At 39.0% G+C, this 27869-nt stretch overlaps 1 protein-coding gene across 4 annotated transcripts in view; it reads left to right on the top strand.

Annotated features, from left to right (window-relative positions):
• Positions 1 to 27533, top strand: part of WAC (WW domain containing adaptor with coiled-coil) — a 56815-nt gene extending 29282 nt beyond the window's left edge. For 2 of the 4 annotated variants that reach the window (XM_021386556.1, XM_021386553.1), the window contains exons 8-14: positions 7765 to 8007; positions 9702 to 9824; positions 10850 to 10998; positions 15903 to 16021; positions 22759 to 22945; positions 24851 to 24978; positions 27322 to 27533. In XM_021386556.1, the coding sequence (XP_021242231.1) occupies positions 7765 to 8007; positions 9702 to 9824; positions 10850 to 10998; positions 15903 to 16021; positions 22759 to 22945; positions 24851 to 24978; positions 27322 to 27391 (1019 nt within the window). In that variant the 3' untranslated portion in view covers positions 27392 to 27533. Of the gene's footprint in view, positions 1 to 7764; positions 8008 to 9701; positions 9825 to 10849; positions 10999 to 15902; positions 16022 to 18694; positions 18815 to 22758; positions 22946 to 24850; positions 24979 to 27321 lie in introns of those variants that run through there. The other 2 variants (XM_021386554.1, XM_021386557.1) reach the window with 2 other exon arrangements.

Raw genomic sequence — 27869 nt, 5'->3', positions numbered from 1 at the left:
GTGCCACATCTACGTGCTTCTTAAACACCTCCAAGGGAGTGACTCCACCACCTCCTTGTGTAGTCTATGCCATTGCATCGCTACTCTTTCTGAGAATAACTTTTTCCTAATATTAAGCATAACTTGTCTCTTTCCATTACTATCTTTCAAATGTTCTTAAAGAAACCCCTTGTTACTCCATTTTTGCATGTTTCATTCCTATTTGGTGTCTGGACTTCAAACTGGGTATTCTTTTCCTGTCTACTGCATGCCTTTTTTAGTTGCTTCAAGTTAAACTGAGCAACCATGTCTTGCTGAAACTGAAGGGATTTCCCATGGTGACAACTACTAGAAATGTTGTCAGGTAGTTTTATCATTTCTTAGATGTGACATTTCTTTGAGAACTTAGCGAATGCAGTTGAGCACATACAGTAGAGATGACTGCGTGGGGCAGTCTTGACACTCTAAGTCTTACTTCAGAATCCACGTTACCTTGGATGCTTCTTTATCTGTAATGATGTAATTTCTGTATTCCTATATAGGGACTTGTTAAGCTTATAGGAGTGAAATGGATAGATTCCATAACGATGCGTAGTTGATGCAACTGCTTCATGGCACTTAAGTGTGAGCAAATATAGCACTTCCGGAACTTCAGGCAGGGTGAGTCGTGGTTTTAAAGCTAGTAAGCGGTTGAATTAAAGTAGAAGAAAGTTAGGCTTCAAAAACTTCTTTGTGAGTTTTGATGTTTTGCTTGAATTTCTTCCTTCAAAAACAGAAAAACTCAATTTTGTATTATGATAAAAGATTGTTCAAAAGGCACGCTCAGCAATCTTCCATTTTTCTTGCTTTGTATTTATTAAGACTTGTTTTTGATGTTTGAACATGAAATTTGACCAGTGTAATATCTGTGGAACCTCGTGTATTTAAACAAAGGGAGTAAACTGTTGTACACTGCCATGGTTTTTATAGCTTTCTTTTGTTACTCGTTCTCGCAGATGTGACTGTGAACCTGTAATGTTAGAGGCATGCTGTTTTGTTGGTGATTGTTGTACAAAATGAAGAAATTCTCATCCTGTAACAGTTTAAACAAGCTCCTAAAAGTATCTTTGTAGAAGAGGAAGATAGTTTGGGAAGTTTGTTTTTATGGTAGTAGAGCAAACAGCCTTTGATTTTTATTCTTTTTTCCCCTTTTTGTTTGTTCTCTCTGTTCGCTAGCTGTACCATCCCTCTCTCTCTAAGAAGAGGGAAAGCTGTCTTTTAGCATTGCTTACTAAAGGGGCTTGGTCCAAATGACTGAATAATACATGCGGTATCTTGCCTAAATTAATTCTTCTTGTCAATGTGTTGCTGGCGGCTATATGCCAGCATATATGTACCACTGTTTTAATAGTTTTGTTAATAGTGTGTGTTTTTTAATGCAGTAACAGTTAGGAAAAATAGAACAAAATCACGAAAAACCAACAACGCTTTTTTCAGCTCAATCTCTTTTGCTGCAGGGGTATGTTGTAGTCCCACAAGGAGATTGAATAAAATCCCTGGCTGAACTCTAGCTCAGCTGTTAGCAGTAGTCCTCTGCCCTCATGGCTGGCAGTAGTGGAGAGTTCCTGGGGAACTATTTGACCTCTACCCTTTGATTTGAATGTTCCAGTCAGAATCTGCTGCTTCTGTTTGTGCTCACTGTGAGTGCTTTATGCAGGTAAAGTGTGGGGTTGCTTTTCCTACTTTTTGGCTGCTTTCTCTGTAGGGCACATCACATATTTTCCTGTTTCTAATTCGGTTATTGAATGAAATGTTGTACTGTCCATATCTTAACAGTGTGTCTGTCCATAGGATGCTTCTCACACCTTTCCTCCAAGTCACGTCAGGCAGCACTTCTGTTTCTAGTGCAGCAGTACTGTGAACACTCGACAGAATTCAGCAGGATGGCCAGCGCAGCGTTGTCTGGGTTGTGCTGCTGATGCTGCCAGACTGAAGTGGTTGGTCAGTGGTAGCTCAGCTTGTTCCTCCTCCTTTCCTCACCCATTGTTTTTGTACTCGTAACACTTCTTAGACTTCAGTGGTCAGTTATTAACGTGGCTCCTGATATCACTCCATCTTCTTTGGCCAAGTTTTGCAGTTGTAGGTTTGTTGCTTGATTTGTACAGCGATTGCAAAAAATTACATTAGTGAGACTGTTGGAAGTTTCTTTCACTGTTTCTTACTTGTTTGCTGAGTATTGCTGTTACATTCATTTTGTCACTAGAGCAGAAAATACAAGAATTGCTCTGAGGCTGGAGTGATCCAGCATGAGTAGAGTAGAGGTTGGGGTTTTTTTTGTATTTCAGAGGTTTTGAGTGCAATTGAGAGCCCAATTACTGTTGTTGCTGTAGTCACATTTGTCCAAATATATTTTGAAAATGCATCTTTTTTTTAAATAGCTACGTATCTTGCTATAGCTTACTGTCCTTCATAGGTGAAATTGAATTAAAAAGCTCGATGTGAGTCTCACTGTGCAGAGAACTTGGTGGAGAATACTCAGTGGACTGTACACTTAAGTACTTCAGGTGAATGTGTTACAATTCTTAGTCATCAGCAGTAAATCAAGTAGTTCAGTGAGCTGTTCTGCGAGTTGTTTAATTAACAGAGCAGCAGTGAGGTTTATGGGGCAATAAGGCATTGGTTTTCTGAACATTTTGTAATGCAATTTCCCTCCCACGGAGAGTGCACTGAGAGCACGTGTGATTGTTGCTAACTGAGCAGAGATGTAACTCCAGCTTGCAGTGTGCTGAGTGGGTAAGGATGTAGTGTTGAATTCGGAGGACTTCGAGTGCATTTTGTTCTGCCGTTCAAAACAAAACTTAGTAGGAAAAGCTAATTGGAATACTTAAGGGGTCACATTAATAATTCAGAAATTATGCAGTCAGCCCTAAGTGGGTAATTTCCGTGTCATTTAGAAAAAAAAACAACTTTGAAAGAAATCTGCTCATATATACGACAGAATAAGAAGCAGCTACCTACAACAGTCATGTAAAGCTACTTGATGTTTAGAGAATACCAGTCTGTTGGTTGTCAGGCGGAGGACTGTGAGGGAAGTTAGTGTGCACAAAATCCATTTTCTCATCTCTTTTTTCCGCTGGTAACACTGAGCCTGGACAGCTCAGTAGCAGCAGAGAAGGAAAGGAGGAGTGTTAGAGGCACAGGCGGGCGCGGGGCTGTGGGGTTGGGTAGGCCTCTGGTGAAACAGGGCGCAGGTGTGGGCCTGGGTCTTCATCTCTGCATGAAACATAGTCTGAAAAACTGATTTTCATCTGAAACATTGTAGGCTGAGAGCCACATCTCAGAATGGGATTCACTGGGACCTAGTTTGCTGAGGAGCAGCACAGTATTGTCACAAAGGGGCCGTGATTAGTGACAGCAAGATTCGATGGCATTTTAATTTACTGTCTCAAACTTCGAGAACGTTTGCCTTCTTATTCCTCGGCTGTCATTGAAGAACTCTGTGGCGCAGCTGCCAAAATTAATATGTGATACTTTTCTGAAAGGATTACTTGTCCTTTTTATTAAAGAATCCATACTGCTTTGGAATTTCAGCAGAATGTTTCAGTTCTGACATGAGATGACTTTTCAGGGAGAGGCAGTGGCCTGTAGTTACTTCTTTCAGCTACCCATTTGTGAGACCTGCAGCAAGGATGTGCCTTTGTCGTATCGGTTCTTGTCACAGGGAATACTGCCTTACGTCTCAGACTTGTCTCCTTTTAGGCTAAAAGATGTGATCACAGGTCACGGTCCAGCAGAGCAATTTTTATAAACAGAAAGCCATTTCCTAGTGATGGTTGTTTTCAAAAATGCTCCATTCTTATGTAAAACCACTTAGGAAGCTCTTCATGTGACTGTAAGTTAAGCTCCAAGATTAATTGGTTTTTCTTTGCCACCTAGTTTGTTTTCCTGGTTTTTTTTGGACAGCTTCAGCTCTTGGCCTCACGGTTCAGAAACTTATTCTGGTGTCAAAGTATATGTAGGCTTTATCTAGTGATTGCTTGTTTTTTTTTTTTTTTTTCAGAAAGCACTCTGTATGTTTCATTTTATTGCAACAAAGTGAATTGATGGATTTTTCTCTTGGAAGTTTTCTTAAAAGCTCTTGAAGTCAAAAGGTTTTTTCCTCCTTGATGATGTTTTTTGCTTTGTTTTGGAACAGTTATCTTAAAGAGCTAAAGGAATGAAATTTTCAACAAGAGTAAAGGTTACAGCAGATTATATTCTGCTCTTGGCTTTAGTTCTTTTTATTATTTTTATTTAATAGTTTCATTTGGGACTTTATGGTAGTAGCTGAAATTGTAAGTGACATCAGAGTCATTTGTGTAGTATTTGTTTAGAAATTGGTGTTGACAGCAAAGGGACAGCAGAATTATCTTGTCTAATACCAGGCAATTTTAGCGCATCATCATCTAATACTTTTACAGGGCTTGCAACATAGGTGATCTTTTCTTTTAAGAATACTTCTAACATAGACACCAGATTTGCGTTTTCTGCTTGTAAAAATATGCTTAGGTTCAGAGTTAATCTGTGTTTGATGTATTAATAGTTAAAAGCTGATTTAAGAATGACTGCCATTCTAGATTCTAACTAGAATCCTTATTTTACAATAGTACTGTACACAGCTTGTTTATGAGCAAGGTACAGTACTGACCCAGGGTACAGACCAGTGCATCAGAACTGTAAAACTGTCTTATATTTGCAAAGAAATCTAAATATTCTCAGTATTGCGTTCCCCTCAGATGCATTTTGTGATGGTTGAGATTTGAAATTGAGAGTTACAGGACTGTGTAATTCCAAATATAATATAATTCCAAATTAAGGTAATGAAAAACATGATTTTACAGAAGTGGCCTGTATTTTTTAGCATGTGTATACATAAAACTTCTGCAATAGTACAGCTGCAGAACAGTGTTTCCGTATTGTCCAAAAGGAATCAGTTTGATTCTGTCATTTTGGTTAGTATTCTTGTAGCGGAGAAGCTCTCCCAAACTAAATTACTTCTGAAGGCCCCCTGGCATTCAGTGGTTTTGTGTGACAGATTCTGAGTCCTTTTGGACAAGAAATGAGTGAATACCCAGAACTCATTGAAGGTTTGCCTCCACTGCACAGTTGTTCACTCAAGTTTGCCTTTGATTCAGTTCTTTTTTGTGTACAAAACTGCAACATGGGTGAAAAATACTTAGAGCTGCTTGCTATGGTGGTGTGGTTTGAAACTCCGGAACCGCTTATGTGAATTAATACTGTATTAGTGAGCTTTCTCCTTGCTTAAAGCAGTTAATTTCTTCTTTTAACCACTGGTTGTACAACAACATGATTGGTCTGATCCAGTGCCAAGAAAGGAACTCAATTTAACTGTGAGGAAATCTTAACTACATTAAATACGTCTTGCTATTAGTCCTGGTAGTTGCTTGGGTGTTTGATTGGGTTTTAATCGTTTATTTTCTGTTTTGTTTTTTTTTGCTTTTTTTTTTGTTTTGTTTTTTAAATTAGGGTGGTCACAACCAGCCTCACCTCCCTCCCTCCCCCAAAGGTTCTCAAAGTCATGGGGTAAAAGGCTTACTTGTGCTAACGTGTCCCATTCTGCTAAGTTCCCTTGCTTTTGTCTGCCAGTGAGTGCGTATGACAGATAAAGATTCTGTTCAAACTTTATTTTAGTGCAGTAAGGTTCTTGTTTATTTGGTGTATCTTGAATTCCTGTAAATTTTTAAACTAATTTGGAACACCATAGTACTGTAAGGTTTTGTATGTAATTCTTTTAACACAGACTAATGACTTCCTGCATTCATGGGGAGGGCTGGTACGTAATCAATTGTCCTGGTCACATTACTGAAAAATGTATAACATTTTTGTAATCACTTCTTTTTTTCTCTTCAGTCTTCGTAATGCTTCTTGTCCCTGTATGTTATTTCATGTTTAAGTTCTTCTTATGAAAGCTGCTGGCCAAATAACCAGGTCCCTTTACAAATACAATAAAATCAACCTTTTGTCCCAAGGTGTTTGTAACTATACAAGGCTGTGTCTTTTTTAGCAGCTTGCCTGAAAGATCAGACAGTGTCTGGGTGCCCTGACCTTCACATCCTTACAGGCAGTCAAATATAAGTTCTTCAGCATTTCTTCTAGTTTAGATTTCTCAGCTAATTAGCAACAAAAGCTGTTCCTCGAGTGTTGGAGACCTGCTGTGAGCTTTCTAGAGAAACTGTGTAGAAGTCCTTTTTGTTTCTTTTTTTTTCTTTTTGACAGAGATGTATAATTTCATTGGATTTATGTATTGATACTCACTTCAGTCACTCTTTTAAATTTTTTTAGTGTTCTTCTCCAACTTCGTATCAAACTCAAAACTTGCAGTTAAGGCTGTCAGAAAATAACAGCTTTTAGGAATTGTGTGACACTTTATTCTTAAGCAGTAGAATGAAACAAGACCTTTTGACTTTTCTTCTCTACTAGAAGTCAGCCTCTTCTTACCTTTAATATCTCTCCAAGAAAAGCAAAACTAAAAAAAAAAAAAACAAAAAGCTTAGATTGCAAGTTTCCCTCCCAGTTATTGAAGCTTTCACTTGGATTTTTTTTTTAACTGAAGTGTGGAATATCCAGGTCTTCAATATTACGAGCAAGCATTGTGGGTGAGATCTTGGATTCGTACCCATCTTTCCACTCTTCATCCAACTTGTTTGGTACCATAGGGACACTGATTCTGACAACCTGAGGGTGGAGGCCTCAGGTGGCATTGAAAGGGAGAGGGAGAAAGGGAAGCTGGAAATGAAATTGGTAATCCAGGCTTCTAAAAGGAAGGGTATTTGATGTGACTCTATACCCATAACAAGTGGAAATATTTTCAGTGCAGGAATTTCCTACGATACTGGAATGCAGGAGAGACTTTCATACTGACTGAAAGTCAAATTTAAAACTTGTTATTAAAGAACTCACATTATATTATGGCATTTTTTCTTCTAATTAAGTGCAGTGTAACTTAATAATTTGTACAGTATAATTAATTATTTAAGCACTGAGCGCACATGTAAACGATAAGTGTTATTTGCTAAGAGAATAAAAAAGTTAAAGGAAATAGATCTTGATGTTTGAGGAGAAGCTGACGAGTTTGAAATTAATTATTCGCAGGTACATGTTCAAATGTTTTTCCTCTCTGCAGTGTGGAGACAGCTCTTGTTTTAAATTTCTAGGGCAGTTTATCATCCTGTCTCATAATCCCAAGCAATGTAGCTGGGTTGTATATGACAGACTCAGTCTTTCTTCTGTAGCTTTTTGTAAGCTGGTTTCTGAGTAAATGAAATGTCTTAGTCCCTCCCTCAAATTTGACGTATTAACCTGTCTGTAAGTCCATGGACTTTTTAAAGCTTTTTGTCACTATATATCTTGCAAAGAAAGATTGGAGTGATGGGAAAAGCATATCACAAGAGAATATATACCGTTGAGCCAAAAATTTTTCATTAATTTTCTCTTTAATTTTGTTATAATAATTCGGAGTACATTGGGGGTGGGGGGAAGCGTTTGTCACGTTGACAGCTTTCCATCCAATTCTTTGAAGTAAAGGTATTTTTGAGTGTGTTCCTAATACATATTAAGTTCAATAACCCAAATGACACTATTTATCAAGTATCTTCAGTTTTTGTTACGTGAATATTTATATGTACCTCTTTTCTTATAACAGTATTTAACAGTTCGATCTTCTGAATTTAACGTGAATATTTTACTAGTGAGGAGTTATGAGGCGGTATTGAGGAAAATGAAAATTACTCTTTGTCTTCTGTTTAGAGTCTACATCCGTGGACAAGACTGTATCCCATTCTTGCACAACTCCTTCTACATCTGCTTCTGGACTGAATCCAGCTTCTGCACCTGCTTCATCAGCTCCTACAGTTCCTGTCTCACCTGTCCCACAGTCACCAATTCCACCATTACTTCAGGACCCAAATCTCCTTCGACAGTTGCTGCCTGCTCTGCAAGCCACATTGCAGCTTAATAATTCTAGCGTAGATATATCCAAAATCAATGAAGGTAAGGATTCTTAAAAGCTGATGTAATCCTTTATTTATGCACATTAGTACAGTATAGGGTGCCAAATTGTGGTAAATTCTACTATTGCCTTAAATGGAAAGTAAAGAAATTCCTACATAAAGTGAGGGTTGATAGTTACCTTGTTTTTCTGTTAAGCCTTTTAAAATGAGCCAAATGATGTTTAAGATTAATAAGCTTGTGAATTCTAATGTACCTGAGCGGTTTTCATTGAGACCGATGACTTATCACTATATAAGCGTTCTCTTGCCCAAGATTTAGTTAGTTTTTCACGTGTTTATTTCACGCAGTGTTGCTTGTTTTCTGTGGTTTGAGCTGCTATCCTGATAATGTTTGCAAATACCAAAACTTCTAGGGATTTTGAAGTCTTATTGCTTATCAATGTTTTTTATTTAACAGAATATGTTGGCCTCTCTGAATAAGATGGTGTATCAGTAATTTTGCTAGCAAGCTAAATTTAATGCATCTAATCCAATTTTGCTGCATAGGCTTTATTTGTTACAAGAAATTTTACAACTAGATGTAGTGCCTGTCACTGCAAGAACAGGTGGAGTTGGTGCATTTTGATCATTGTTTTATCTAATGGGATTTCTGCATGTGACAGCTTATTGAAAGAGGAACTGTTGTGCAGTGGGTTTTTTGTTTCAATTTGTTCTGCACTGATCATCATTTTAAACAGGAGGCAGAACATCTGCATGTAGTGCCCAGAGATCTTTAACCTTTCAAAAGTGTAATTTTACTTAGGAGTCTTTACGTAACAATTATTTCTGTGGGGAAAAAAATCTCAACTGGCTTCCTTTTCATCAGCAAATATTGTGATTTCATCGGTAGACTAGTAGGTTATTGTCTTTTTTTTTCCTGTGCTAGGAGGAGCACAAGGTTGGACTGAAAAAGTAGGAGAATCATGGTTGGTTGGGTCAAAAAATGACAGGAACTAATATGTATCCTGCTGCGTTCTATTGGAAAGTCACTAACTTAAGTTGCCAATCTTTTTCTTGGGGCGTACTTGAGCAGCAGCTGTATTTAGTACTGATGTGATAGCATGAGGGCCTGGCTGATGTGCAGGTGGACAGCGTGACTTCACCTTGCACAGCAGGGCTGCCCTCATTGAGCACATAATGTAGAGAAAAATGAGAGCATTTGGATTTTTAACTTGAAAAACTTCTCTTTTTCCTTGAACAGAAAGTTTCTTTTCCCCCATGATTGGTATTTTAAATATTACTGTTTCTTGAATTGGGATTAGTGTTTCCCCCTACCCTCCTCAAACCTCTTATAGTTAGTTGAAGTGATGCTGGTTTATTTCTTCTTTATTATTACTACTGTTTTTTAATTATAGTCATTTGAAAAATGCTTATTCTGCTTTATTGTAATAACAAATTGAATAAATGTTTTCTTTATAAGAATTACAATTGATCCATAAGATTAAGCTGAAGAGTTGATCTTCGTTTCTAAAAGAAATTTTTTTTTATGAAAGCCTTAAACTACAAAATAAAGGACTTGCTTAAACATGCCAAGTGTTCATGAGATGAATTGTAGTCACTGATCATGTGGATCTCTGATCTGTTATGGATGTGGGGAAAAAAATAACAAAGAAGCAGTTTCAGTCTGGCTAAATTCATTTAACAGATTAAACTGATGTTGTAGAATTGTCAGTATAACATAATGTTTGCTTTTAGTTCTAACAGCAGCTGTGACACAAGCCTCTCTGCAGTCTATACTCCATAAAATTCTTACTGCTGGACCATCTGCTTTCAATATCACTTCCCTAATTTCTCAAGCAGCACAACTGTCTACGCAAGGTATTTGAAGTTATCTTTTTTACTGGTGTAAAGTAGTGAGGTTTTATTTTATAAAGGCTGATACAACTGAAACTTGCAGAAGCTGTTTCATGTCACATCTTTGGCCACATGATGTGGAGTATGTTGAATGACTTCTTTTTCCAAAGGTATGATAAAAAACCTTTACTTGGGGAACCAGAAGCTGGCAAGTAACTAAGTAAGCTAAACTAAACTGAAGAGCTCTGTCTTGCCTTTTGGGGTTTTCTTTGTATGATAACTAAGTTAATGTGAGTAACGTGAAACGTGCAAGTTTATTCTGAACCTTTGTGAGACTTAATCTTTTATATTAAACATAACTCTTCTGTTGGTTGAACACCCTTCTTGTAACTCTGTGCAACTGTGACTATTGAGGCAGGCCTTGAATTCTTGAAAGTGAGGTAATTTTATCTCATGTTATCTGTAGTCTTTTGTAAATAACTTTCAGCTTCCAGGCACGGTATTACTTCAGATATCCTTCGTACATTATGGTTTGTAACTTAATAAAGGTAGAAACTGAAACCAAAACAATAAATGCAGGCTTTATATTGAGTAGAATAGCAGTATTACATGAATAGTAACTTTTAACAAGTAAAACATGAGGTTTTGGTTGTTTTTTTCATTCTTTCTGGTAATTAGATGCTTAGAATGAGTGAATAGATTTCGAAGAATAGTGTTAATGCATTCTCTCAGTTAAATTCAGTTGAGCACTGTGAAATAGAAATCACAAGTGAAACTAATATAATTTCTTCATGCGTAAAAAAGCATTGTACAAAGGCCTCTTCTTTGAAGTCCCCTTCTGCCATGTTTTAGAAATGAACAGTTTGGGGAAAGTACAAATCTTTAGTTGAAGTTGTTGAATGTTTGATTGTTCCAGTTGTACATCCTCCCTCTCTTTCAAATTGAATCTGTTTTTGTAATATCTAATACACAGTACTGTGAAGGACTGGAAGAAAATTTATTTCACTTTAGGGTATGGTTTTATTAAAAAACAATGTTCTTCTTCACAGCTCAGCCATCTAATCAGTCTCCAATGTCTTTAACATCTGATGCCTCATCACCAAGATCATATGTATCTCCCAGAATAAGCACGCCTCAGACTAACACCGTTCCACTTAAGCCTTTGATGACTACACCACCAGTATCATCACAGCAGAAGGTAAGCTTGTTTTGATTTATGACATATTGGAGTGAGAAACCATTCAAGGTAACAGTAAGTATTACTGCTGTGTATTCCAGGTACTAGCTGTTACGTGTAGGATGACAATATGTATTATCTTTCTCAATGGAAACGGAAACAACTGGAAGCAACTAGCCAGCTGTGTATTCTCAGTACAGCTCTAGCATGATCTTGTAGTACACTTTTTTGTTTATTCTTGAAGAAAATCTTGTGCTCACTTAAGATGCTGTCATATGCGGTAGTAGTGTCTAGAAGTATTACTAAGAGATCAGTATTGTAGCAAATTTAAATGAAAACAAAAACTTTCTACAAAGGGAACAGCTGATATAGTTCTTTTTACTTTAGCCAATAAATGATTATTAGATTGAGAGAAAAGTTCCTAGCAAGTTGACTTTTCCTTGATGCAGTCTCAGATTTGGTTCTAGGTGTTTACAAGGTCAGTAACATCATTTTCCTTTTCCTCCCTACTCCTTCTACCTCTGTTCTTTTAGACTCTTTCTTAATTGGGTAAGTGGCAGGTTCTTCCTAGAGGTGGATGAGCATGCAGAAGAAAAGAAAGTTGTCTTTTTTAATTTTTTCTTTTTGTGATTCCCTCTGGTGGGTCACTGCTGAGAGGAAAGAATGTGTTTTGTTGTGAATAGAGTAAGAAGGTTTAGAAGGGGTTGGACACCTCCTGGAGGTTTTTTCTTTTTCTTTTTTTTTTTTTTAAATGCAGTGGTAACTTCTGTGTCTTCATTGGATAGACCTTTAGTTTGAGACCCTTAGGTTTGAACACAGTCTGTCAGTATTTTGCTCAGCGTGTGTAGCATTTTATCAGCGTAAGAAGCATGACTGTAGACTTGGATGGGAGCTGTCTTGTGTGATTTCATTTTTTCTTCCCCTTTAAAATCTGTTTTCCTCCCATTTCCACCCTTGCATTTAGCTAAGATACCTTTCTTTCAATTTTCTACTAGGAAGAGAATCTCTTGCAGTTTGAAGGCCTTAAGGAAATATTTTTATCTTCAAGAGGACATTGCATTCCTTATTCAAATATAAAGACCTCATTTTCTTATACTTGAGTTGTTTCATGGGTATAAAGAAAACCAATAATTCCTGCATTTTTTTGTGATTGGCAATGATTTGTGAAATACTAGTGTGTACAAATCCTTCTATTTGTCTTTGTTTCTGTCTTTGGAGAGCATTGTGAGTCTATGTGGTCACATGTGATATCTGGTTAATCTGATTCACGAGTGGTGTTCCCCAGGGGTTGGTGCTGGGGCCTGCACTCTTCATTATCTTTAATGATGTCCTGGATGAGGGCATTGAGAGCACCCTCAGTAAGTTTGCAGACGACACCAAGCTGGCAGGAAGTGTCGATCTGCCTGGGGGTAGCAAGGCCCTACAGAGAGATGTGGACAGGCTGGATCAACAAGACCAAGTGCTGGGTCCTGCGCTTTGGCCACAGCAACCCTAGGCAATGCTACAGGCTTGGGGCAGAGTGGCTGGAAGACTGTGTAGAGGAAACAGACCTGGGAGTATTGATTGGTGCTTGGCTGAACATGAGCCAGCAGTGTGCCCAGGTGGCCAAGAAGGCCAATGGCATCCTGGCTTGTATCAGGAACAGTGTTGCCGGTAGGAGTAGGGAAGTCATTGTCCCTCTGTACTCAGCGCTGTTGAGGCCCCACCTTGAGTACTGTGTCCAGTTTTGGGCCCCTCACTGCAAGAAAGACATTGAGGCCCTGGAGTGTGTCCAGAGAAGGGCAACAAAGCTGGTGAGAGGTCTGGAGCACGAGGTTTGAGGAGTGGGTGAGGCAGCTGGGATTGTTCAGTCTAGAGAAGAGGAGGCTCAGAAGTGACCTTATCGCTCTCTGTAACTTACTGAAGCAAGGTTGTAGTGAGCTGGGGGTCGGCCTCTTCTCTCTTGTAACTAGTGACAGGACAAGGGGGAATGGCCTCAAGTTGCGCCAGGGGAGATTCAGGCTGGACATTAGGAAATTCTACTTCTCCGAAAGAGTGGTCAGGCGCTGGAGTGGGCTGCCCAGGGAGGTGGTAGAGTCACCATCCCTGGAGGTGTTCAAGGAATGTTTAGACGTTGTGCTGAGAGACATGGTTTAGTGAGGACTATTGGTGATAGGTTGACTGTTGGACTGAATGATCTTGTAGGTCCTTGCCAACCTTCGTGATTGTATGAGTCTATGATTCTGTGATCTAGCTGATGAGTATTGAAATTATCCTATAGCAGACTTGTAGCTAAGAAGAGAGTGTGTGTGGTATGTTCAAATCCTAGGATAAGAAAAATATTAATTATTATTGTGTGTGAGTTGTGTTTTGCGAGGTTTTCTTGGTTTTGGGTTTAAGTTGTTTGCCTTCAGTAGTCTGAAGTTGGTCTCTTCTGGTTTACAGTCCTGAGATATGGATCTACTTTATAAAAGTTTTAGTCATCAGCTACATTGTAAATATTTCAAAATCTTTATCCTGTGCCATCTTCTCTATCTTTTTATTTGCAAGATGTTTATCCTTGTCTTATAAACAGCTTATTTAGTTTTTATTGTACTTGCACTGATGTTTTCCTACGACTGTGCAAACAAACCCGTACCCACTGCCCGCCATAAAGTCCAGCATTATACCTGCAAAGTAGGTGGCATAGAGGTAAAGTATTTCTTCAGAGAAAATGAAGGCAAGCCAAGTGCTCTAAGTAGGACCAGTGTGTCTTGGCAGACCAACTGTATAATTGAACATGCTTCTGGGCACACAAGCCTTCCCTCAAATTTCCAGTAGAAGCAAACTTCAAGGCTAAATGCAGGTTTGAGAACAGTTGGTCTGAGTCATAACTGTAGTGGTGGTACCACTCCACGATGGAGTGGAGGAAGCGTTGGTTATTTTATGCTTTGTTTGCTATTATGATCTCTTCTTCCTGACTGGGTTTTGTGATTGCCTGTAGTCACTGACTTGGCAAGAGGGTTTTCACCTTCTTTGAAGTAGGGTATTGTGTGTTTCATTGGTGTGTATATATAAGCTCTTCTGCAACTGATGTCTGTTTTGATCAGTATGCTGGGGCATATAAATTGAAATTGCTCTATTTTAATCCAGCTTTCTTTCACAGATTGCACCTCTGGTGTTTTGTGTGTTCTTATGTATTATATACATGAGAAGTTTTTATCCCATCCCTCTGTGAAAAAGTTACAAGTCCTGCTACTCTGGGATATACGCAATGAAACTATTTTTTCTAGGCACTTTGAGTAACTTAACAGATCTACTAAGCAGATTAGTAACAGCACTTGAGAACATGAGCCTTTTTGAGATTTGGTGCTCCTCAAATCTAGCAACAAAGCTGTTGAAAATATTAGCGTGGGTTGTTAGTCCCAGAAGTAGCAAGTTCTGGTTCAGCGGCGGATACTTTTCCAGTTCAGTAAGAGCTTTCTTGATGTTCGTTGTAGTCACATAATTACATTCCTGCAGTCAATATCAAGATGCGAACGTAGGTTATAGCTCCAACATGAGCCTGTCTATTCTAGTACTTGCTGGGATTTTTTCAGTCGGGTTAGCTTATCGTGCTCTTAGAACTCGATGTAAATTAGTCCAGATATGGTGCTGTGCCAGGATGCTGTTGCAGAACACAGGGTAGTTGGTGTAGGTACTTCACTGCGGTCGGTGTAGGTAGAGCTGAAGTGGTACCACGCAGGCAGAGCGCAGTGCCACGTGGGCAGTTGGCTGGCTCTGGAGACAATGTCACACGGGTTGCACAATCGGACTTGTTCCTTAGGGCTGCACAAACACTGTACTGCTTTTAAACAGGAATTGGTGTGTCTGCCTGGAGAAATGCGTGGGAAATTTGGAATAGCTAAGAGGATTTGTAGTTTCTTTAATAGTGCTTTTTTTTCCCCATGAATCCTGGTTTTCTTTCTTACAATCATTTGAAGTTGTATTTTTTTCTTTACTAGCTAAGGAGCTAGTTAGTATCTCACTTTGAATCTGCCAGGTGATGGTGTTATCTGTGACTGAACTTCCTCTTGAAATTATTCCTTGTGTTAGAACAACTTCAGTAGTTATGTCTGTTAACAGGGTAAGCAAAACACAGCCATAGATGGCAAAGTTTTTCATGTTGCACGTTTCATAAAGATACTTAGTCTTTTCAGAAATCAACTTATGAATTACTGGTATTTCATCCTCCTTAGCTTTAAAATTCTGCTGATTTCAACTGAAATGATCACTGAGTGTTCTTACAGTAATGTTGATTTTTCTTTACCAAACCGAGACCTTCTCATGTGCTCTTCAGACTATTTTGGCTTTTTGTGATAATCTTAAAAGGTAGATTTTTCTCTTGGACGTAGGTTTGAAATGACATTAGTATTTTGTTTGTATTTAGATAAATGAACTTGCATCCTGAGTATATTTTAGCAATGACTGTCTGCTTTGTTTCACTGATGTCTGTTTCTGAAATTGAGAGAAATCTGGAGGTTCTGATAACCGCTAGCTGGTAATCTCCACCATCTTGGTGTCAGCAAATGCCAGACAGGTGCCCTGACTTACATTTTTGTCTGTATGAATCTCTAGAGTCTGTTTTTCTCCTTCCCTATTTCTTAAAATTATTAGCTTGATTTTTCTGGGGGGGGAAGGCAAATGGATAACTTTTGGAGCCACTTCCTCTCTTGCACCTTCTTTAAAAGGACAGGGGTTCCACATGTGGGAGAAGAAAGCATCTTGACCTCCAGATACTGTAACTTGAGCATACATTCGTATGTTACAGTTCTTTTTTTCATCTTGTTGTAGCTCAGAAATAAACAGCAAGCAAACAAACAAAACCTCTTGAAGAATATGAAACTTCCATCAATATTAAGATGTAACTTCCCTGTTTTCCTGATACTTACTGTGCAGGAAACCTAATTAAGTCTTTGAATTTTCAGGTTGTTACTCCAGGAGTTAAACAAGGACCAGCTTCACAGTCAGCACCTCAGCAGCCGGTAATAGCTGACAAGCAGGCGGGTCATGAACCTGCCTCTCCTCGAAGTCTTCAACGCTCAAGGTATACTGAAGTACTTCTCTGTACTGTCTTGTGTTTTTGTTCTGAATCCATTGTGTGTGATAAGTGTTGCAGTTCGTGGATTCTTCTTGGCTTCTTTATTGAACATACGGTTTAACTCTGCTGCTGCTGGGAGAATGCGTTTAACATATCTTTATTACAGATCTCATGTGACTCTCCGCCTTAGGACCACTTCTGACAGTTCTGTTCACAGAAGCAAAATGAAATTCTTATTTCTGCCCTGTTGCTCTGGAATCAATTATAAAAGTTATTCCTTGTATTCTGATTCTGAGTTTGGAATTTTTGATTTTCTGTGCAGTTAAGAGATTAAGTGCTTTAACTGTGTGGATGGCTTAGTGTTAGATGTTGGTGATGTCTTCCTGTAGTGTAACTTGATTTTAAAATCATGGAGAGCTTTTGTCTAATGGTGGCCGCCTTAAACTTCATTCTGATCTTTGTCAGACGCCTAACCTAAAACTTACTTTCCTCTATGGGCAGAACAACCCTACAGTGTCTCAGCTTCAGTGCCTAGTAATTATGGATGTTGTTGTTTTAATCTTTCTTCATAGTAGTACCAATAATAAATTGATATTTGGCAGCCAACTAAATCTTTTTTTGTAAGGGAAGTAGACTTCTTTTTAAGGAGCTGATTTTAAGGAACAGCTCCTAATCAACAGACCCTCTTGTTCTTTGCTGGCCACCATTTCCCTGTAGGAAGTCTTGCTAAAGAGGGATAGATATTGGGCAAATTTGCAGTTGGAATCAGTCTGAGGTGATCCTGGTGGGCATTTTTCTGCTGTTCCATGCCCTCATCTTTTCAGGTTTTAGGACTTCCTGCTCTGGCATTTAAGCGCTACCCACATCCAGCTGCCTTCAGAGATCTGCTGGCCCTCTACAAACCATTGCTGTGCTTGGCGTCAGCATTTTGCTGGAGAAGGGAAGCTGAATTTGACCCAGCAGCTATACAGTCCTATCAGAAGGGTCACACAGGCAGCAGTGTCTCCTGTTTGAGGAGGAGAGACACAGGGAAGCAGAGCTCAAGTAGAGGAGAGTGTGCAGCCTGTTATCCAAGATGCTGTGACAATATTTTCACCTAAAAAGCTTGATAGTAGTTGGTATCCTGTATCTTTCAAATGGTTGTATATTTGTGACAATGATATGTCATCACAAGTCCGTGCATTTGTGCTTCCTTGGAAAGTTGCAACAAATGGAAGAGTAAGGAACAGGTGATTTGGAAAAACCTCTGTAACTGTTATTTTTTCTGTTCAGTGCTGTGGAATTGAACAAAAATGGACCAGTTGAGATGCAGATTTACTCGTCTCTGAAAGATTTCCTATGACTGAACTGGTACAGAACAACTTCTTCCTTTGCAGGAGAAGGCAGTTAGTCACAGTCTATCTCCCTTTTGTCTCTCAACAACCTCAAATGTGAAAAAGTAGTCCGAAAAGAGGCTGTATCAGTGAAGGTACCGCTTTCCTGCGAGGTGCCAGTTTAAATACTGGTTTATTGTGCAGAATTTGGCAACTACATTTCTATTGAAGTATCAGAAGTCTTAAGTGAATTGAGCTAATAATACTTATTTTCACCTTCTTTTGGAGAAAGTAACAAGAAACATGGGAACGGCTATTTTGAAAGAAATGACATCACAAGGTTAGCTTTTTTTCCCTAAGAGGTAATTCCACAGACATAAATTATCACTGCTTTAAAAACAGAACTAAAAGCATACCTCACTAATTAGTAGTTAATGAGTGTACTGGTTTCTCTTTATAAAGAATTGAGAAAATTTTCCCCTTACTTTGGAAAAACCGCTGGAAGGATGTCTTTCCTCCCCATTTTTTACATACTGTTAAGATTTTGTAGTAGTATATTTCACAACCATCCTGTTCCCACGTTCGTGTACAGATGTTTTATCCTGTCTGGGAACATTTTATTACCTGTGGCACAGACAGTCTGTAATTCATTTAGCAGGTAAGGGGGTATTCGGTGTTAGTGAAGCAATACAAAATTGAACAGTAGTTTTGTATCATTGCCGCATTAGTAGCTCCCCCTGCTGCTGACATAGCAGTACTAGGATATTTTAGGACAGTATATTTTATTCATAATTAAGATACAGGTTTATTTTTCAGAAGCTCACAGATTTTAGTTGTTTCCCTGACGCATTTGCGATGTATTGAAGAGATTTCTACTAATTATGTAGGAGTCAGAAGTTGGGATGATAAATGGGAAGGCAAGTCACAGGGATACTTTGATTCGATTGCAGCTGAGGCTTAAACATTGAAGATCGTGTGTCAGTTCTGCTTAGTTAATCAACATAGCCTGTCTCTAAGCCATCAATACGCTGATCCTGTATGGATACATAAAATCATAGAATAATTTAGGTTGGAAGAGACTTCTGACTGTGATCTAGTCCAAGTTCCAACTCAAAACAGGACCAAAATGACCTTTGAGTGTCTCAGAAAACAGGAATTTTGCAGGCTCTGAGCATCTCCTTTGAATGTTTGACTACTCTTACAGTTTGTTTTTTTTTTTTCCTTTGTTTCAACTTGTTTCTCTGCCTCTTGGACTATCACTGTGCATCTCTGGGAAGAGTCTGGCTTTGTCTGCTCTCCCTGTAGGTAGCTGAAGACAATAAGAAGATCCTCAGCTCTTTCTCCCAGCCTCTTTTTTTTTTTCCAGACGAAACAAATCCAGTTCCTCTAGCTTCTCCTGACATGGCATGTGCTTCAGCCCCCTAATCAGCTCTGTGGTCCTCTGCTGGATTCCTTTGGTATGGCAGCTTTTCTTGCCTGGTTTTGAGCTCCCCACTACACAGCACTCCAGGTACTGTGTATCTTACAAGCTCTGAAGAAAGAGAAGGAATGCTGTATTCAAACATGCTCTTGCTAATACAGCCCAGCGTTTGCTTGGCCTGCTTTGCCACAGGAATACATTGCTGACTTGCATTTAACTTGTCTGCCAAGATCCTCAGGTCCTTCTCTGCAAAGCTGCTTTCTACCCACTCAGTGCCCAGCCTCTTATTTTTCTGTAGAGTTATGCCAGTACTGCTGCAAAGGATTATTCCACCTGAGCTGCAGGACTTTGCATTTCCCTTTTTTGAAAAATTGATTCCTGTCTGCCCCATTCCCATCTCTCTCAATAACAGCCTGCCCTCCCACGTGTTGACTGCTCCTCCCAGTTTGGTGTTATCTGCAAACTCACTGAAGGTGCACTGTGGAATACCATCTGTGTTGTAAATAAAGACATTGAACTGTATTGACACCCTGGTATGGATCAGCAAAGGACGGCATTAGCCTCTGGCTTTCAGCTGGGCTTTGTACTGCTGACTTTGTACTGCTGACTCAACCCTTTGAGCCCAGCAATCCAGTCAGCTTTTCATTCACCTTACACATGGAATATGGACATGGCTGACTGAGGAGTTAGATGATAAGAAAACTATGGAGAAACCATGTCAGGGGTCTTGCTGAAGACAACATCACTGCTTTCCCCCTTCCTCTGAGGTTGGTCTGGCATAATCTGTCTTTGCCAAATACATGCCAGATCTCTGTTTTGCTTTTTAGCCTTTAATGTACTTGGAAGTTGATTCTAGGAAGACTTGTCCCATAGTTTTTATAGTGACTGAGGTTAGGTCAACAGGCCTGTAGTGTCCATGCTCCTCCTTATGCTCGCTGAAGATGGCTGTAACATTTGCTTTTCTCCCCATTGTCAAGAAACTTGTCTTCTCACCATGATGCTTCAACATGATACAGCATCTCGGTCATACTTGCGAGCTCCATCATTACCCTTGGGTGCATGCTGTCTGATTTAACTGCTCCTTAACTTGTTCCTCTGTTGCAGGCTAGTACTTCCCTTGCTCTGACTTCGCTGATATGCTCAGGCACATGAGGGGCCTGAGAGCAGACCATAACAATAAAAAAAAAACAAACACAGATAAAAAATGTAACTGAGTATTCTGACTTATTCGTGTATTTTGTTGATAGATTCCCTTGCCTTAGTGAGAGGCAGCCCCACCTGTTTCTTAGCCTTTCTGTTGCTGCTCATCTACAGCCTGTTTTGCCCTTCAGATTCTTGGTTAGTTTCAACTCCAGCTTCAAAATCTAAATGCCATTTTTCCTCATCAACGGAATGTTTCTAATGTTAAGTGCTTGCACTTTTAAGTGGTTTTAAAGTGGTTAGGCCAATTTCCGACGAAGATACATAGCAAAAAGAAATACATATTTTTTTCCAGTGTTGTCATTTTTGCAACTTCTGCTGCCTGAAATCAGAGGAGGTTTGTGTATATAATTCTAAGAAAGCTGCTTGCCATATCTTTCTGCATAATTGTTTTTAATAAATCAAGCTTTTAAAAAGTTTGGGGGCGCTGAAAGGAATGAGGTTAAACAAAGGAAGTTCTGGAGTGAAGCAAAAGTCTTCATTACTATATAGCAGTGTGCTGTACCTAATTTGTAGACTGTCTGCAAAACTGCAGTACTTCACAAGTGTGAGTGATTAGGACAAAAGCCTGGGCAGTGGACTGTAAAGATAGTTGCACTGTGCTAAGATATTGTGTCGGTCCTCAAGTTACTTGATGAGTTATGGCAGTTGTTCTTTGAATTACTTGCAGACTCTTTTATTGTGCTGAAGATTGCTGCTCCCTTTACGAGTCTGGTGAGGATGGAGGCAGGCTGTTGTCATCCTGACCTGTCCTGGTCCACACTGACATGCTTTAACTGGCACTACTCCTGCCTCTTATGAAAATGCAAGAGCAGAGCTCCCCTGTGTGACTGGGGGAGCAATGGGAGTGACTGGGAAAATACTGGAAAGGGATGCAAACAAACAGGAACCTTGCTTTGGCAAGGGGGCAGGGGAGTGAAAGAGGGGCACGTGCTGAAACTTCAGCTGTTAAGCTTTCCCAGCATGGGTTATATACCCATCCAAGGCCAAGTTCTTCTAGAAGATCAGATCACTGCAGAGCTTGCAGGGAAGAGACAAACCCTGGTAGCAGGGTGCAAGACAACAGCCTCAGGTTGCACATGAGGAGGTTTAGGTTGAATATCAGGAATAATTTCTTCATGGAAAGGGTGGTTAGGCATTGAACTGGCTGTTGAGGGAACTGGAAGTCACCGTCCCTGGAGACATTTAAGAGATGTGTGGATGTCATGCTTAGGGACGTGGTTTAGTGATGGACCTGCAGTGTTAGGTGGATGGTTGGGCTTTCGATGATCTTAAAGGTCTTTTCCAGCCTCAATCATATGATTCTGATCCTTTGTTTGGTGAAGGGGATAAACCCGTTTCGCTGGTGGTGGAGTTGTCTATTTCTGTGAATGTGGAAATTGAAGAGTAGTGACGAAGCCTGTGCATAGTAAAATTGTGTAGCTGCAGCTCTGGCAGTTGTGGTTGGATCCGTATGGTGTGAGTATGGTCTTCACGTTGCTCTTGATGCATGGGCATCCAGACACGTGGGAAGTAAATGTGAGTATCAGTGACTTTTGAAAAAAAAAAATTGTTGGGAACTTTTGTAGCCTGTTAAGCTTAATGTTGGGTGTTCAGCTTGTGTACCATGACTTTGAGAGAAGCTCTGTTTAACCTGAGAGCTTATGGTGCAAGTGTAAGGTGAAGGGTGAGTACGTGGGAGTACAAGGGTCTTTATGGACTTGTCAGTCATAATCAGTTTACCAAAGAGGTATCTCAGCAGTCCCCACCTCTTTTAGATGTTGCAGCAGGAGTAGGCTTTTATAAAGAGATGGGATTCATAGGAAGGAGGTTGGTATGATTCCATGCATGCGGAGCATCATGAGGCAGAGGGAAAAAATGTTATGTATAGTGCAGTGAGAGGGCAAATATTAGGGGAATGTGGTTTAAAAAAAGAAAAGAAAAAAACAAAAACCCTAATGTTGCTTGAAGCAGGGGCTAGAATACTTTGTAGATAGTGTAATCTTGAACACAATAGATGGCAAAAGAGTGTGTAAAGATCAGCATTGAGAGGGTTTTTTAGGAAAAATTAGCATTTTTGATCAAGAATTACAGCTGTGAAGTAGCGTTGGAAAAGCTGTGTATTGGAATACTGTTCTGAAATCTGAAAGTGGATTTACTTAGATATGGAGATGTGAAAGAGGACAGTGAAAGGCTGTGTCCCAGATATGGAGTCTTTGATTTGGCACATGATGCAGAGTTAGTAACTGAATGTCTTTCATTCCTACAGTATTTTCTTTTGCTTCTGTGAATGAACTCTCCAGCAAATGATTAACACACCAACCAGAAAAATGACAATGTGAATGTGTTCAAGTAAAGTAGTCAAAACGTACTGCTGCTGTGTTGCTTCTGATCTCTTCAATACCTGAAGTGAGGATGTACAAAACTAACAGTGTCTCTTAAGCATTTGGGTCTTGGCACTGGTAAACGGTTAAACTTGCCATACGGTTGTATTTTTAGATTGGGAGAGCACTCTTTGTTCTTAATAATTACTGTGACACTAAAATATAGTCACAACTCACATTTCTTTAAAAGTTTGGTAGATTAAAAAGAAACATCGACAAAGAAACCCCAACAACCAGAAAAGCTCTTCCATGTTGTAGCACTCAAACCATTCCCATACAACTAAGAGGTCTGTGGATAAGTGTCTCGTGATTGATACACCAGAAGTATTTACCTTGTGGTGGTTGAAATGCTTTATGTGGCTGGAAGCGGGGAATTTGAAGTGTTTGTTTCTCTATATGTTTACATATGATTTTAGATGCTTACTTTTAAAAATTTCTTTCTTCCAGTAGTCAAAGAAGCCCATCACCAGGTCCAAATCATACCTCCAGCACTAGCGCGTCAAATTCAACACCTGCACCGCAGAATCCATCTGTACGACCCACTTGTTCGTTAACACCTACGCTAGCGGCACACTTCAATGAAAACCTTATAAAGCATGTTCAAGGCTGGCCTGCAGACCACGCAGAGAAGCAGGTGAGTACACTTGTGCCCGGTTTCTTGAGAGAATGCTGAATGGGTAGCTTAAAAACTCTTTTTTTTGTTAGCAAAGTTGCCTTTTTTTAGCAATTAGAAGGATCTGTAAAGGAAACGTGCTGGTCCTTAGGCAGAAAAAGGGAAGAGGAGAGAGGTTAGGCCAGACCTGCAGGTGTGATGGCTGATTACCAGCTGAGTAGTTTCAGTTTTGCTTCGCGTACCAGTGCTTTTGAAATTCTCTCCGATGAAAGAATAGTCATCATCGTAAATCCTCTCCAATGGAAGAACAGTCATCATCATAAATATTTACTCTTACTGATAAAGCTTGGTTGAAATTCACAAACAACATACATTTCAGTGGATCTTTTAATAAAACTTTTGCTGTATGAAAAATGTCAAGAATTAGGTGACAGTGTTAAACTATTTGAGAGCAAACCACAGTTTGAGTCACTGAGTTGTTAGCTCTTCACAGTGGAAAAGGAACTGTGTCTTGTTTGTTGTATCCAGTTTTTAAGATGATGTAGAGGGTTCAGACTGAATGTAAGCTCTTCTTTCTTTTTTCCTTTTTTGTTTTTTTTCCTTCTCTATAGACTGAAATCAATAGAATTTGTGATCCTTATTTTATAAGTACTTGGTGGCAATATAGGGAAACTAGATGCATGTTAGCTACTTAGAGTGTATTATTCAAAGAAACCATATTGGTTATTGTGTCCAGCTGAAGTCCTTTCTGTCACAGGCAACCTAGTTTGACAGTTTAGGTGAGATACGAATCTTACTTAGCCCATCTTACTGTGGTGTTCTGAAGAACAACTGCGTACTGCCTCAAGCTTACATTGGAAGCTTTTGGCAAGTAACTTGCAGGATTACTCTTAGAAGTACTGTCTGTGTTGATTCTGTTTTGGGTTTTTAGTTTGTTGGCTTGGCTTTTTTCCTCCATTAATTTTTAAATACAGTTTTAAGACATTGACAACCTGTATTGAGTCAAACAAGCATTGCCATGGAATGTGGAAATGATGCAGCACAGTCATTGCTTGCTGTGGCTTTGACCTGATGCTAGGAGAATTTAAGTGGACAGTCTTATTTTCAATATGTACTGAATTGAGATGTCTCTCAACATAGAAAATGTAGACTTACACAATTTTTTTGGTCATTTTTCCCCTCCAATATCAGTAATAGATGAAAGCAAAATAGCTAATGCGGTGGAGTCATGTACCCTGTTGGATGCTCTTACCTTTGTGCTAAGTGTTTATATACTGTATTTACATCACATGTATGTGTTGTTAGCTGACCAGTGTTGAATAGTGAAGTCACACCTGAGTTAGCTGAAGTCATATATCCAGTTCAGTGACAAGAAATGGTAAGAATGGTAAGAAATGTGCCAGCTGTGGAGAAAGGCCATCCTTTCTGAATTTGCACGTCTGCTCATCTCCACTTGAGTAGTGGAAATATTGAAGTAAAGGAGTTTGTCTGCAAGAGAACACCTGAAGAGGGTCATGAAATTTTTTCTGCATAAAGTAGCTGAAGAGAAGATGGCATTCTGCTGTTTTTGTCACCAAGGATTAGATGAGAAGTTAAAGTTGGTCATGAGCCGCATTGTGTGCTTGCTTCTAGATGGTTGAAGAAACATTTGTTAGGATTAAGGAAATCTAAATCATCCCTCCCCAGCATCAGCCTGGGTTACAGAGCATATTAATATCCAGCGTTGCTCTTTTCTGGTTCTGAGTGGACATCTGTAGAGAATTTAATGCACTTGTGATTTGATTTACAGAACATTCAGAAGTCACAGTGCTTTAGAAGTTATGGTGCTTGCTGTTGTGGGACACGCTCGCCAAGCAGTCCTTTGACTACAGCCTCTTGTTTCCAGTGCTTGACTCAAAGTTCTGACTTTCTGTTTCACTGTTGTAGGCATCAAGATTACGTGAGGAAGCCCATAACATGGGAAGTGTTCATATGTCAGAAATTTGTACTGAATTAAAGAATTTAAGATCTTTAGTTCGAGTATGTGAAATTCAAGCAACTTTGCGTGAGCAAAGGTAAGCATATTTGTTTTCAAAAAGGAAATTTGGTGATTTTCAAGGCGGTATTAGAATTGTCATACTGGTATTGTTTCATCTGAGCAATATTTACTGATGACTCTATAAGTATGCTAATGCTTAACAAAATTTGAAAGCTGTCTTTCCTGTATACGTCCTACCCATTTTCTACACAGATACTTCTTGACAGTGAATAAGGCAGATATGCTTACACAGATGGAAAAGAAATATACTTCCAGATCCATTAGGGGATTGGTAATCTTACACTAGTTTAGAATCAATCTATAGTATCCTTCAATACGTGATGTAGAGATCATAGGTGCACATCTACGTGGTTTACACTGACCTTAACTGCTACAATTTGCATGAGACATTGGGTCTAAAGCTGGAACAAGTTTGAAGAGTTCTTATTGTTACAAGCTAAGATGAAATTAGTGTTTGTTGGTTAGGCAAGAGGTATTTGAGAAGGTCTTGGGACTTCCTTAGCGGTTATGGGAAAGCAGATTTCTGCTTCTTAAGTCAGTCAAAGAGGTTGTCATTAGCAACGTGGCTGTGTATTGTTTCTAAAATGTCTATTCTTTCATAGCTTCATAACATAAGTTACAATTTCTGTGGGATATTTAATCAGCAGCTTTGTTTCTTACAGATGAAACAAAACCCCTTAATAAATCCTTCTGTATCTTGGAGGGACGTTTTCTCTGACGTAACATCAGGTGCCATTGTTCAGCTCGCTGCATGGCACTTTGTTTCCTGTACGCTCTGTATCTTTAAGCCATCAGTGGCTAATGATTACTATGACTTTGAGTCTATGATAGCACGCTTCTTTTGTTTTTGCTGCCATCCCAAAGACGTGGCATAAGTAACAATTTGTGGGGCAAGAGGGAAGGCCTTCACAAAGGATGGAATATCAAAGCCAGTCAACTTGAATAATGATATAATTTGCGCAGAATAGATCTATTTAGATTTGTTGTAAGAGGGAACTCAAAGCAAGTGTATTGCTTTAACCATAACTGGTAGCATGCACAATGAAACTCTTCCTTGGCTGATAGATTTTATATGTCTTTACCTTTTGATCCTGTTGTGTTTATTTTCAGTGTGTCTATCCTGATTTATATTTTTTTCACCTACTTTTCAGTAGAAAATTCCCTTTTACTGAGCTAAGGATGTATTTGAGAAATGTTCAGTAAGAATCTGCTGAAATGGACATCCTATCTGTATCAAAGTTAGTCTGGACTAGCAGAATATTTATGTAATATTTCAACTTAATGTTTTCTTCATGTGCTTGCATTACACTTTAGCACTGAGAAAAGTTGCTAAAAAATATTCATTTCAAAGTCTGGGAAACTTTCTGAACATATGTTTGTTCATTGAAATAACTGTTTATGCCAGTTCAGTAGAAGGAAAAGTTTACCTAGAAATGTAATTGATTTCTTGGTTACATGTTGTTGCAGCTTTTTTCCTTAGATGTCTTTTAACGGTCAAATACTTTGAGGTAGGACTGTACCCTGACTAGAGGCTGCCTTTAGGGCATTTTTTCTTCTACCAGTCACAGAAAGAAGTGCTAGAAAGAAGAGATGCCTAGAAGAAAACTTCTTTGTTTAAAACTTAGGTACTAAATTACATATAAAATGAATTTATGGCTCTATATATGGCTGATTCAAACTGAAATGCATCAGGCCATACTATGGAGGTAATTTCTTCAGGAAAACAAAAGCATATGTAACTCTTCTGGCTGCACTGTTATCTAAATCTACTGGAGTATAAAATCCTCCAGCATATGGGGAGGAAATAAGTCAAAAGGAGTGAGGACGGTAGCTTGTATTTCTAGTGGCATTGCGTCTCCGGCAGGCAAATTTAGATAGAAGACAAGACCGTGAGGAGAAACCTTTTAACCTCTTCTCCAATGAAGGTTCTGGGGTTGGGGTGGGAACGGAGGAGCTCCGTATTTGGTGAGAACTTAGGAGTGTTTTGAGTTCTACAGTTTGGAAAACTGCATGACACAGACATAATACCATTCTTCAGAATATTTAGTGTACTCTTCTGGTGTCTCCTTTTTCTTGAAGTTAAGTTCAGATGAATAGTAGGCTGGAATGTCACTGCCTTTCAGTCATAATGAAACTCGGCATCTTAACTGTCTAAATCAAGGAATCAAATAGTGTGGGTCTCTGTACCTGCACAGGGAATCTGTAGTTGATTGAATATATTAGTAATTAATGTAAATATATTTAAGTTTATTAATAGAGCTAAGAAGCTTGGCAGTTTTCAGTGGAATTCTAGACATATTTCTGTATGTCTCTGTGTGGTGGAAATGTTTATACTAATTAATTTTTTTTTCTCTTGCAGGATACTATTTTTGAGACAACAAATTAAAGAACTTGAAAAGCTAAAGAATCAGAATTCCTTCATGGTGTGAAAAGTTGTAAACAATTGCACATGGTTTTGAGTACAGGAACTATTAAACTGATGCCCAGTCTTAACACTTTTGAGCTGCATTTGAGTAGACTTTGGACCGTTGAGCTGGGCAGAAAAAAAGATGACATGGGGAAGGGGACAGGAGGGAGTCAAATTCAGGGGAAAGATACAAGAATGATTTGTAAAACCCTTGAAATGTAGATTTATTGTAGATGTATTCTTCACGTTGTAAATATGTTTTGTAGAGTGAAGCCATGGGAAGCCATGTGTATCAGAGCTTAGACATCCAAAACTAATCGATGCTGAGGTGGCTAAATACCTAGCCTTTTACATGTAAACCTGTCTGCAAAATTAGCTTTCTTTTTTTTTTTTTTTTAGTTAATTTATCATTCAGAAATCTTGCATTTCCTAAAATTCAATGCAAGCGCCAGGCGATCTGTGTCTAAGGCTGCAACAATTTGGGTAATGTACAAAAATAC

This window comes from Numida meleagris, chromosome 2 (genome assembly GCF_002078875.1).
Source record: "Numida meleagris isolate 19003 breed g44 Domestic line chromosome 2, NumMel1.0, whole genome shotgun sequence".
NCBI classification, from domain to species: domain Eukaryota; kingdom Metazoa; phylum Chordata; class Aves; order Galliformes; family Numididae; genus Numida; species Numida meleagris.
The sequence above is the reverse complement of the archived record's forward strand: the minus strand, read 5'-3'. Positions and strand labels throughout refer to the sequence as shown.